Genomic DNA, 12,510 nt, shown 5'->3' with positions numbered 1-12,510 from the left:
GCCTGCAGCGAAATGTAGGTCACTTATTCTAAACATTCTGAGGTAGCAGTATCAATATGACAAAACTTTGATTTTTAAATAATCATAGTTTCATACAAATCTCTAGCAAAATGCAATATCTGAACGAAAGAAGGAAGTAAGCCGGGTTCACATCAGTTGTCCTGATAGGATTCTTCCTCTTCAGGGGGCGGAGGGGTAGCCTACTGGATAAAGTGTTGGCTCATCTCCCCGAAGTACCGAGTTCGATTCTCAACATGAGTACAATGTGTGAAGCCCATTTCTGGTGTCCCTCGTCGTGATATTGCTGTAATATTGCTAAAAGCGGCGTAACACCATACTCACTCACTTGAAATGATTTGAAACTGATCAACACAAGGAAGTTGATATGCAACTCCTCTAAATCGAGCTGTATGCTCACAGTTGGTTTGTATTTCCTTGTCGAGTATAGAAGTACACAACAGTTTGCCAGTTGTGCGAAACTTTATTTTATTCATGCACACTTTGATCATGTGCATTCTTGTCATGACGTCATGAGTCATTCACACATGTGTGACGACGTGCACCGAATCCACAGCCATGCTCTGTCTGTTTACTAATCAAATCAAATGTACATTAAATGTATATGTATTACCGTACTGTACAGTGTTAGGATTAATCTGTAAATATGTCATGAAATGATGTATCACATTATCATGTATGATGTTTCTTTTCATGTTCCAATTGTAACGCTGTGACGTATGTTTTACTTTCATTTTCAATAAATCTTCACTGACCGTTAACTGATGTTTATATCTTTATTTCTGAATGTGTGCGAGCTTGCGTGTGTGAGTAAGTGCATGGGTTAACGGCACTATTAGGTGCAATGCTCCATCTACAAATGTCGGGGAAAATAAAAGATTAACGTGTTGTATTTACTTTATGTTGGGAATCGAACACTCGCGTGTGAGCAAGCTCCAAGTTAGAAAAACTGGACTATCCACTTCTATTTTACACCTGAGTACAACTATGGAGAATGGACTTACTAACGAACGCATTCAGTAACCATTAGGCTACCCCACCAAAGCGCATTCACAGCTTGAACAAAACGGAAAGACTTCCGCCCGTATCCCCCTTAAATCTCATTCTTGTAAAATCATATCACCTGAATATATATTCCTCATCTGATAAGGATGGGTTTTAACATGTTTCTTTAATTGTATCTGAACATACTGAAAAACATATCCGAATTCTAAAAATGTCACTGAAAGAAATATTTCCTCGTCGTTATAATTTAGGGGGGGGAGGTGCGGGCGGAAGTCTTACCCTTCAGTTATCCATTCGCATAACACATACCAAATTTATACATTAAACCAGGCATTGTACCGTATTTCCTCAAATAATCGGCGTGTCTCTAATAAGCGCCAGGACTCTAATAAGCGCCGGGTCTCTAATAAGCGCCAGGACTCTAATAAGCGCCAGGAATCTAATAAGCGCCGGGTCTCTAATAAGCGCCAGGGTGCCGTTCCACTAACCGATCTTAGCCCTACGCCAATCGTAAACCCCTAAAATCCCAATCTTAGCGTGACGTTACGATCGGCATACCGTTCCACTAACCAATCTTACCTAAGTCAATCGTAAAGTTAAGATTCAAAGTCTAAGTTGCTCATGACCAACTTAGGATAGCTAAAATCAATCGTAGAGAAACCAAAATGGTGGCTTTCCTATTCTATGTGAAAAATAAGAGCGAGCATTTCACCGTGAGCGTCCCCTAAAATCCCCCATGAAATGAATTTGTATATTTCTGTGATGTAAACAAACACTGCACTGAAGCCTTACAAATGTCAGGCCAGTCTGACCACTGTCGTCATGGGAACACAACCGAGCGAGTCGGTGTGACACATTTGTACAACAATATTGCAACGTCATGGTTAAGAATAACGACAGCCGTGAAGTGAACAATGTTCTGAAGCAAAAAGATACAAATATGTTTGATTTCACTGCGCATATTTGGTGGGGGATTCTAAAGGCAAGCCGCGTGTGATTCAAGATTAAATTACATTTGTGACGTCATTCCATTGTCCGCTCGCTCCATTACTTTTCAGGAATGGAGCGATGTGTACCAGCTTCAAATTAAAGACTTCATTTTGTCATTTTGACATATAACTTTGATAACAGAAATATTCCCAATACTTTGAATGTAATTTAAGTAGGGTAATATCCTCGTAACTCTCCATTCCTTAAAAACAATGTGCCTCTCGCACGAAAGAGTCTCGATCTAAGCTTGGATCGGATCGTAAGATCGGGACCGGCTACGATCGGCCTAAGATCGGTTAGTGGAACGGGTGTAACTTTTAGCTAAGACAATTGTAAAATTGGCGTAACTTGCTAAGATTGATCTTAGATAAGATCGGTTAGTGGAACGGCACCCAGGACTCTTATAAGCGCCAGGACTCTAATAAGCGCCAGGAATCTAATAAGCGCCAGGACTCTAATAAGCGCCAGGACTCTAATAAGCGCCGGGTCTCTAATAAGCGCCAGGACTCTAATAAGCGCCAGGAATCTAATAAGCGCCGGGTCTCTAATAAGCGCCAGGACTCTAATAAGCGCCAGGAATCTAATAAGCGCCGGGTCTCTAATAAGCGCCAGGACTCTAATAAGCGCCAGGAATCTAATAAGCGCCAGGACTCTAATAAGCGCCAGGAATCTAATAAGCGCCGGGTCTCTAATAAGCGCCAGGACTCTAATAAGCGCCAGGAATCTAATAAGCGCCGGGTCTCTAATAAGCGCCAGGACTCTAATAAGCGCCAGGAATCTAATAAGCGCCGGGTCTCTAATAAGCGCCAGGACTCTTATAAGCGCCAGGACTCTAATAAGCGCCAGGAATCTAATAAGCGCCAGGACTCTAATAAGCGCCAGGAATCTAATAAGCGCCGGGTCTCTAATCTCTAATAAGCGCCAGGTCTCTAATAAGCGCCAGGAATCTAATAAGCGCCGGGTCTCTAATAAGCGCCAGGACTCTAATAAGCGCCAGGAATCTAATAAGCGCCGGGTCTCTAATAAGCGCCAGGACTCTAATAAGCGCCAGGACTCTAATAAGCGCCAGGAATCTAATAAGCGCCAGGACTCTAATAAGCGCCAGGACTCTAATAAGCGCCAGGACTCTAATAAGCGCCAGGACTCTAATAAGCGCCGGGTCTCTAATAAGCGCCAGGACTCTAATAAGTGCCAGGACTCTAATAAGTGCCAGGACTCTAATAAGCGCCAGGACTCTAATAAGTGCCAGGACTCTAATAAGCGCCGGGTCTCTAATAAGTGCCAGGACTCTAATAAGTGCCAGGACTCTAATAAGCGCCGGGTCTCTAATAAGCGCCGGGTCTCTAATAAGTGCCAGGACTCTAATAAGCGCCGGGTCTCTAATAAGCTGGGGGAAGCAGCGTTTTAAGAAATAAGCGCCCGGCCTCTAATAAGCGCCGGGAACGTGTTTTATAAATGCATTCCCCTTGATCCAAAAATAGATGTATTAAGGAATGGCCCCTTTAGTCATAGCTTCCTGTCCTCCACATGGCACGGGTTGATGGATATTATGGATATTATGTAGTCGTCGAAGCTGCAGTCAGGGTGTTTCATGTATATAATTATGTATGGGGTCCGGTGCTAGATGAATAAGCGCCGGGTCTGCAAGTCCGTTGAAAAGAATAAGCGCCTGGGCGCTTCTTAGAAGAAATACGGTACATTCTGAGGATGATTCTCGTGTCAGAAGAACTTTAAAGACACAACCTTTTTCAATGAAAAAATAATTGTATGTACCGTATTACCTGTCATAAGCGCCGGTACTCCAATAAACGTCGGGACTCTAATAAACGTCGGGCGTAAAGCAGCTCACTAACAATTACGGTAATTAGACCCAGTAAGCGCAAAGGACGGGCGCTTTTTTGAGAAAATACGGTATTAATACCACTGAATGCCTTTTCAGGAGACATGTAACGCTGAATGGAAGTAACTAACTCATCATAAATGGAATAAGGAATTACAATTACATATAAACTTTGTATTACAAACATTACTTCCTCGTTCATTGTAATGCATGGTGTGATCTGGATATGGTACAGTACATTTTCCTGCTCAGATACCTGTAAACTAGAGGGACGATGGGGTAGCCTAGTGGTTTAAGCGTTCGCTCGTCACGCCGAAGACCCGGGTTCGATTCCCCACATGGATACATAGTGTGAAGCTCATTTCTGGTGTCCCCCGCCGTCATATTGTTGGAAAGGAGTCACCATATTGCTCAACATCAGATCATTCTTTCAAAGTGGATAAGGAATTGCAGGCCTAGGCCACCGTGTGTCACACGGAGTCAAGTAATCTTCTATTGGCATCCCATTGCTTCTCTGGCTCCTTCATTGGATTCCAGTCCTTTAGAAAAAGCTGAAGCGCGTTTTGGTGAATATGCAAAGTTAAAGACTATTCCTATATATTGAACAGTTGACAAATTCAGTGCGACTGAGTTGATAGAGCTTTGAACAAGGGCCAAATTCAAGCAATGGAACTTACAATGAACACTGTCGTCTAATGATGGCCATTCTGATACCATATTCAAGTGACCGCTCATATTTGAGGCAACATAACGCTGACCCCTCATGTAGTCTTTGTTTATTCTGTATCTGTCTCCCTGGATAGAATCGACTCAGGTAGATTACACTCTGCTTCAGTGAAACCTGAAAATGATACCTCCGTTGCTGTTTACCCTTTCTCACTGGTTGTCTTGTGTCTAACATGTTGAAGACAAATTTGCTCTTTAGTTGACGAGTCAGTAGCTTCGTCTGCAATAGGGACGGTGGGGTAGCCTAGTGGTTAAAGTGTCCGCTCGTCACGCCGAAGACCCGGGTTCGATTCTCCACACGGGTACATTGTGTGAAGCCCATTTTGGTGTCCCCGCCGTGATATTACTGGAACATGGCTAAAATCGGCGTAAAAAACATTCTCACTCATTCACACGTCTGCAATAATCGAAACACATTTCTGTGAGCTACGCTCTACAGCCAACTTCTTTCTGATTTGAGATGAACAGACATCGAGTATTAACCTCATTTGGAATCTTTTGTGATGAATATACTTTTCGAGCAGTGTTGTTTTATAAAATGCTTTCTCTGTAACTGAGTAATGCAAGAGTGAAACAAAATTGCTTTTTTTTCCGCAGGACATGACCTCAGTACTTTGCTTCCCATACAGCACAAATGTCTCAACTAATGTTTTGATAATTGAATATTTATGGGAACTAGATAGCAAAAAAACTTTCTATAATGACATGTCTTTTCTAACATATGTTATATTTGGGATTACGCTTTCTTAGTAAAGTACAGATTCTAGTACTTTTGAAGGTTGAGTCCCATCCGGGGTTCGAACCCACACCCTCATGCAGCGTCGCGCCAGCTTCAAAAGTCAGACGCCTAACCCGCTTAGCCACCGCGGCTTCCGTCTGACTCTAAGGGTGTAGGTTCGAATCCCGGATGAGACTCAACGTTCAAAAGTACTAGAATCTGTACTTTGCTAATAAAGTGTAATCTCAAATATAACATATGTTTGTTTCAACTGACACTTTCTAAATGGCATTGTGTATTCATGTCTTTTCTACACACAAGTGACGTGATTCAAGCGTGACATGCCTCTTGATAAATGTTCCAATATTTGCCCAATCATGAGATATTATAAACTAACCCTTCTGGTTGCTCACTGACTTGGTTGACACTTCATCCTATCCCCATTGCGTAGATCGATGCTCATGATGTTGATCACTGGATTGTCTGGTCCAGACTTGATTATTCACAGGCCCCCGCATTGAGCTGGAATATTCTGAATGCGGCGTTAAACCAAAAACAATCACATATGTTGTATATTTTCATTGATATTATTTTACATCTAGCATGGTCATTTTTTACCACTATTACATTTTCATTTTTTTGTGCGTGGTAAACGTTTTTATTACTGGGCCGATTAACTAGACCGGTTCTCTCTTTTGCGAGTGTTCCTGATCATATATATTATTCATCATTTCACATTCGCTGGCTCCCGCCCTCACTAGCGGGCTAAAGGAAGAAACATAATTGGGAGTTACCGTTCTTGAATATTCTTCAACAGAAAGATATGTTTTTCTTTGATATTCTGGAATGAGTTTTGTCATGTTTCAGTATTGGATTCTAAAACCGGTTTCTCGTCCATTGCACGTGGTATTGCAACATGGCTGTCGAACCTCAGAAGTCACATAGGCCTGGGCCTTTAAAACAACAAAACAAAGCACACAAACATGGAAAACATAAAAGCAAAGGGCAACTGGAGAGAGAGACTAAAGGTTTTGTTCTACGTTATAGTTAATAACATTTTAAAACAAAGATTCATAGAAAGAACACTATTCTTGAGACCCCGAGATGTCACAATATTGTATTTCTTTTAACAGGTTTATCGTTACATAAATAAATCCTTTTGTTATTTAAACAGTATTGATGGTTTTGAAACAAGTAATGATAGTAGAAATTACTCCTGATAATATTGACACATATTCCTCGTTTCAGGTCGAGTAAATGTAAAAGTCCTTTCTAAAAAGAACCGCCAGTCTATGAAGAAAGCAGAAAGAAGAAATCAGGTAAATGATTTGTCAGTTTCGGGTTTACTTTCTGACAACATCGTTTGCAAGAGTGCAGTGTATTGAGCGCAGCTTACTGTTGTACTAATCATATTAACTGACTCTTGTGTGCTCTTTGATCACTAGGGTTTGGACATGCTATCCCATCTTTATCCTTAGGTAAAATAGATAGCGTTCACTAACATGAACGCTATGCAGCACCTCCATTAGGTAAAATACATAGCGTTCACTAACATGTTAGTGAATACTATGTATCTTTGCTACTTTATCCTTCACGTCTTTTCATGGCATTTAGAAGTGGTACAGATAGGGAGAAAATCTATGAATGTCATAATAAAGATGTTGACATCTCCACAAGGGCTTGTAATGCTAAAAACTGCCATCAAGGTAAGTACTGTCACTAACGGGGTCTTATCACTATATAAAAGCAAAGGGATGTAACGAGGTCAACACACCAAGTTCGATTCAGGGCGAATTCAACAATGCTCACTGTATTTATCCCATTTAAAGTTGCACACATTTCAAGCCAATAGATTTACCTACAAAATAAGACATACAGCATGAAAATCGAAGCAGTACTTTGGGAGATAGGGTCTTCGGAAGCTCGAAAAATCGTGATTTCTCGATTCCGAGGCAAAATCCCAGCTCAGAATTTGTAGCGGTAACTCACCCATTTTCTTGTTTATTTCACAGTATACACAAACGACATGCACCAAAACATGTTGAACTGATGGCACCTGACAGCGCGCTAGTCGCCATTCTTTCGGAGACACTTACACCTCACTATCATAATGAGTTTAAGTACATTTATTCATCGCAAACAGAATTGTGTCGTGCCCGTTCGCCATTGACGACCTTGGCCTTAACCTGCCCACGTATGTTTGTTTGAAGGCACTGCAAATGAGAAAACAGAAGAGGGATGAAGTTCTGGAAAAGAAGAGAAACAGAGGTGGAACAAATACACCGCCACACTTCGTGGTAAGTCTAAACTGATGATCAGTTCAGCATTGAGAGTATGTGTGGATGTAACGTCAGGATGTTTTGCCTGTAATGTGTTTCATCAGTTGTTTCTTTCTGGACCTGAGGACCTTCTGATGGCCACACAACAGGGGAAAAAGAAATGGAAAGGGTATGAGGTTGTAAAGAGATTTTCTTCCTGAGCTGGTAGCTCGTCCGTTGAAGACCCACGTGGGAACAAAGTGTGAATCCATTTCTGGTGTCCCCCCGCTGTGGTATTGCTTGAATATATCTAAAAGTGGCGTAAAATTCAACTCTCTCACTCTACCTGAGCTGTGGCATGACAAACTTACCAGTATTATGTCAAATGTTCCCAAGGATATGGATCAAAGTTGACTTCGTGAACACTGTTTTACATACCAAAGAGCAATAGCAAGATGGGCTGTTCATGCAACAGTGAAGTGAAATGATTCACCCTGGCTAACCCCTACAACCCCTTATGCTGCATTCAGCAATATTCTAGCTATGTGGCTGCGATCTGTAAGTAATCATGTCTAAACCAGACAATCCCCCAGTAATTAAAAGCATGAGCATCAATGGAGATATGATGACATGTGTCATCAAAATGAGCAAGCCCGACCACCCGATCCCTTTAGTCGCCTCTTACGACAAGCATAGATGCTACACCTGTGACACAACAGCATCTGAAAAGTTATGACTGGTACTTATCGAAAAACAAGGACAGTAGGGTAGCAAACTTTATAAAGCATTTGCTCATCATGCTAAAGTTCTGTGTTTGATTCCACACATGGATACATGTCAAGCCCATTCTTGGTGTGTTTTTTATGTTTGTAAAACCACACTGGGCTGACTTGATCAGAAGTTTGATAAAAAAATAATTGCCACAGAAAAATCTTATGACTTAGCTTGATTCTTTAAACATGATTAAAATCTGTTGACATTGCATCCCCATACTGTAAGTAGCCATGGTATGTGTGTGGATGGTCAACCTGTAGCAGGTAATTAACAGGTTTGTGAGGTCTTGGTTGGCTTGCTGGCTTGGTTGATGCCATCATATTCCAGTTCAGTGTGGGAAGTAGTTTCCAAATTTTGCTAGCCAATCTGGCTAGCTATGCCTGACAGTTATTAGTTCACACTGATAAGTCACTAGTCCGAAATTTGAATGTACAGGCTTCATTATTAAGCTGCTAATATGATGAATATTTTTATCAGGCTATAATCAAGCATGATTTAAAAGTGTGTTATAACTAAACAAGTCGGAGGGAGTGATTTATTTCCAGTATGACCCCATTATAGTTCACTAGCCAGTCAGGCCAGTGAATGTAGAGATTTACTAGCCCGACCTGATTTTAACTGGACACGGGCCAGCGGGCCAGTGGCTATTTCACGCACTGTTCCAATTTTGTAGATCAATGCTCGCGATGTTAATCACGGTATTTTATGGCCCAGACTTGATTATTTACAGACTTGTCATTTTGCTGGAATATTGCTGAGTTTGGTTTTAAAATACAAACAAGCACACAACAATCCTATTGATTTTACTCAACATACAGTAATAGTATCCATTTTCCACATTAGGTAGTGGTGTCTCTGGATCGGAATATAGACACCAAGGTACTCCTGGATCTACTGAAGGTCGCTGATGATTCTGCTGTCGTCAAGCAGAATGAACAAGGCATATTGCATCTGAGGTAAGTGCCCTTTTGGTGATTCCGGAGGTAAACAAACACTTATAGTGGCAGATTACACTGACTTGAAATGACTTATTCAGCCATCGTTAATGATGAAACTGTACATCATATCAATATTTGTGCATTCATTCAGCTACTTTAGATTCAACACCTGTAACAAAGACGTATAATCCAAATGTATGAGATGTTGACTTTCTTTAGGCTACTCTCTTAGGTTTCACCTCAAGCAAAGTCTATTTCTTCACTATTGTGACCAAATTTTCTGTTTGGCACCCTGAAATATTTTGTAGTTGTAACAACATGTCAAATACCTTCGATGGCTGCAATAATTTCAGCTCAAAGTTTCTACAGTTTTGTGATGATGATATTACTTCACTCGTATGTATATGAAAGACACAGCAATCAGAAACTTGATTTTGACTCCTTGATAATTTATTTTGGCTCTGAAGCTATTGCTCTACAAGGAAAATATCTCACCTGGATAAAAGACTTTCGGGTCGATACAACTTCTTACAAACCGAAATTGTATATGAAGTCATGTAAGGTGTTACAATTTGCTGTACAGAGTTGTCTGTTTGGCCTGCCAGAAAGCTTTGACTGTGGTCTAAAACTCCAGATTCCCCTTGAACATGTACAGTCCTCAGCAAACCCGTGCCCATATGTGTTATTGTGATGGTAAACACTAACGACCTGCATCCCTTTGGTCTTTGCTTCCTTGTCAAGCTGACATTGCAGTTCAACGTAGCGTTGAACCCAAATAACTGAAACGAGATAGTCAGCTGTGTTGTTTAGTGTGGAGTATTTCTGTTCAAGTATCCCTCGCTTCAAGCAGAGAGTGTCAATCTTCACACCCGAGTATGGAAACTTGTATGCTCTGTTGGATGCAGCCAAGGTGGCTGATACATTATTATGTGCAGTGTCCACTGATAACGTCATCGACAAATATGGAGAACACTGCCTCAGCTGTCTGTATGGTCAGGGCATGCCAGCAGCTGTCTTCGTCTGTAATGTGAGTATACAATACAGAGCTCTAGTGTGCATCAGTCCTCAGTTATGCCCAGGATTATAAATACCATGGATCCATCTGTAGCTTGATATTGAATCTAATTCCAAAGGAGTGGTGGGGTAGCCCAGTGGTTAAAGCTTTCGCTCATCAAGCCCAAAGCCTGGGTTTGATTGCCAACATGGTTACAATGTGTGAAGCCCATTGTGGTGTCATGATATTGCTTGAATATTGCTAAATGCTGTGTAAAACCCAACTTACTGACTCACTCCATGGTCAAAATACCTGTTCAATCCCAGGCAAGATTCTGTGTAATTGTACTGACGCGATGAAGTTTATAACTGATATGAGGTGAGGTGAAATTGGGTTTAACGTCGTGCTTGAGAATATTTCGCTCATATGACGACGTTTATATGCGTGTTTATGTGTATGTGCGGCTGCATGTACTAGCCCAGACTTAAGCTGGTCTTATAGTGCTACTGAGATACCATGCCGCAGTGAAGCATGAATACCCCACTCAGACACATTATACTGACTCCCGAGCCGACCAGTCCTTGGTGTACCCATTATTGCCGAGCGCCAGGCAGGGACCAACAAATACCATATTTTAACGTCTTTTGGCATGATGCGGTCGGGGATCGAACCCGCTACCTTCCACTCTCCGGGCAGACGCTATAACCACTACACCATGGGGGCGGTCATAACTGATATGATGGTATTATTATCTTACTATTACCAAGTTATATAATACATGTACTTAACATTTGGTGATGGATTGTTTTGAAAATGCAGCATATATTTGTATTTAAATGCAGAATATCGTTGGATTAAAAGTGGACTTGGCTCAGCTAATTGGCAGCCCTAGGAAAAAAATGCTTCAGTCCCTCAGATAAGGGTCTCTTGGACTACTTGACCAAATTTTGTAATGTCTCCCATGAGAATAGTAATCCCAATTGCACAGATACAATGTCTAATTTTCAGGCCTATCTATATGATATAGGGTGGTCAGGCTCAGTGATTTGGTTGATGCATGTCATATTACACCAAACTGCTTAGATTTATGCTTATGATGTCAATCACTGGATAATTTTGTTGAGACTCGGTTATTTACAGACGGCCATCATATAACTAGAATACTTCTGACTGTAACTAGTGCTGGTATTGGCATACAAACTGTGATACGATACATCACGATACTAAAGTTTTAGTCACGACGATATATTGCCAAGCTATTGTGCACTGAAGCTGGGATACGATACGAATCCCGATACAAAACGTATCACGATAATAAAATCTTTAATTCTAACACCAACTATAAAACACCTTAAGATCAAAACAAAACCATTTTAAAGTATTTCGTCAAATTCCACCAGAATTTTTCAATGTTCATTCAGAAATGAGATAATTAAGTTTATACACGGACTTTGTGAATGTTAATAAAATGCAAGCGCTATGTTTGAGCCCGTTCCTGACACAAGAATTTCCAAGAAACTTATGAAGGCAAAATAAGTATGAATATATTTTAATCATCAAACAAAAGTAAGTCTTTCTTGACAGATATCGCGATTCGGCAATATTCAAAGTAAACCATTGATGTATCGTGGCCCATTTGAAGTATCGTATCGGGATATATGACAATGTAAAACTTTGTATCGATTCACCGTATCGGCGGCCCATGGATCGATGCATCGAGGCGTATCGATGAATCGTCACACCACTAACTGTAACATCATGAACAAACAGGCCAGTTGGACTATCATTATCTTTCACTGTTGTTTTGTGTGACAGGGTTTTAAAAGTCTGCCCATGAAGAAACAAGCTGAAACAAGAAAACTAATGCAAAGGAAAATTGAGAAAAGGTGAGTTAAAATAGACATGTGCAAAATAATGGCATGATATACAACATTGTGTGACTATTTGCTTATGGCTAGCAAAGATTAATAAACAATTTTACTGTTTATTGTGAACAGAGTGTTTTTGTGTTAAAAGATGTCATATTAAATTTGTCATGTAACAACTTGTTTCATCCCTTCAGAATATTGTAACCTATGTCTGTGAAATATTTTATAAAATTAAGGTGTCCTAGTGATTAAAGCGATTGCTTATAGTGCCAAAGATTTAAATTCAAGTCCCCACATTGGCATGACATTTGAAGTCCATTTCTGTTGATCCCTGCTTTATTGCTGACATATTGAAACAATACAGAATTAGAGTATGAATGT

At 40.7% G+C, this 12,510-nt stretch overlaps 1 protein-coding gene across 1 annotated transcript in view; it reads left to right on the top strand.

Moving 5' to 3' along the window:
• LOC124276530 (pre-rRNA-processing protein TSR1 homolog) overlaps positions 1-12,510 on the top strand; it is a 32,069-nt gene that overhangs the window by 5,158 nt on the left and 14,401 nt on the right. Inside the window, 6 exon segments of the mRNA XM_046712162.1 lie at positions 6,165-6,325; positions 6,546-6,616; positions 7,508-7,594; positions 9,173-9,285; positions 10,099-10,294; positions 12,077-12,147. Of these exon segments, the coding sequence (XP_046568118.1) occupies positions 6,214-6,325; positions 6,546-6,616; positions 7,508-7,594; positions 9,173-9,285; positions 10,099-10,294; positions 12,077-12,147 (650 nt within the window). The 5' untranslated portion in view covers positions 6,165-6,213.

This window comes from Haliotis rubra, unplaced genomic scaffold (genome assembly GCF_003918875.1).
Source record: "Haliotis rubra isolate DU_JTF1 unplaced genomic scaffold, ASM391887v1 Scf21, whole genome shotgun sequence".
NCBI classification, from domain to species: domain Eukaryota; kingdom Metazoa; phylum Mollusca; class Gastropoda; order Lepetellida; family Haliotidae; genus Haliotis; species Haliotis rubra.
This window is presented reverse-complemented; position numbering and strand designations above follow the sequence as displayed.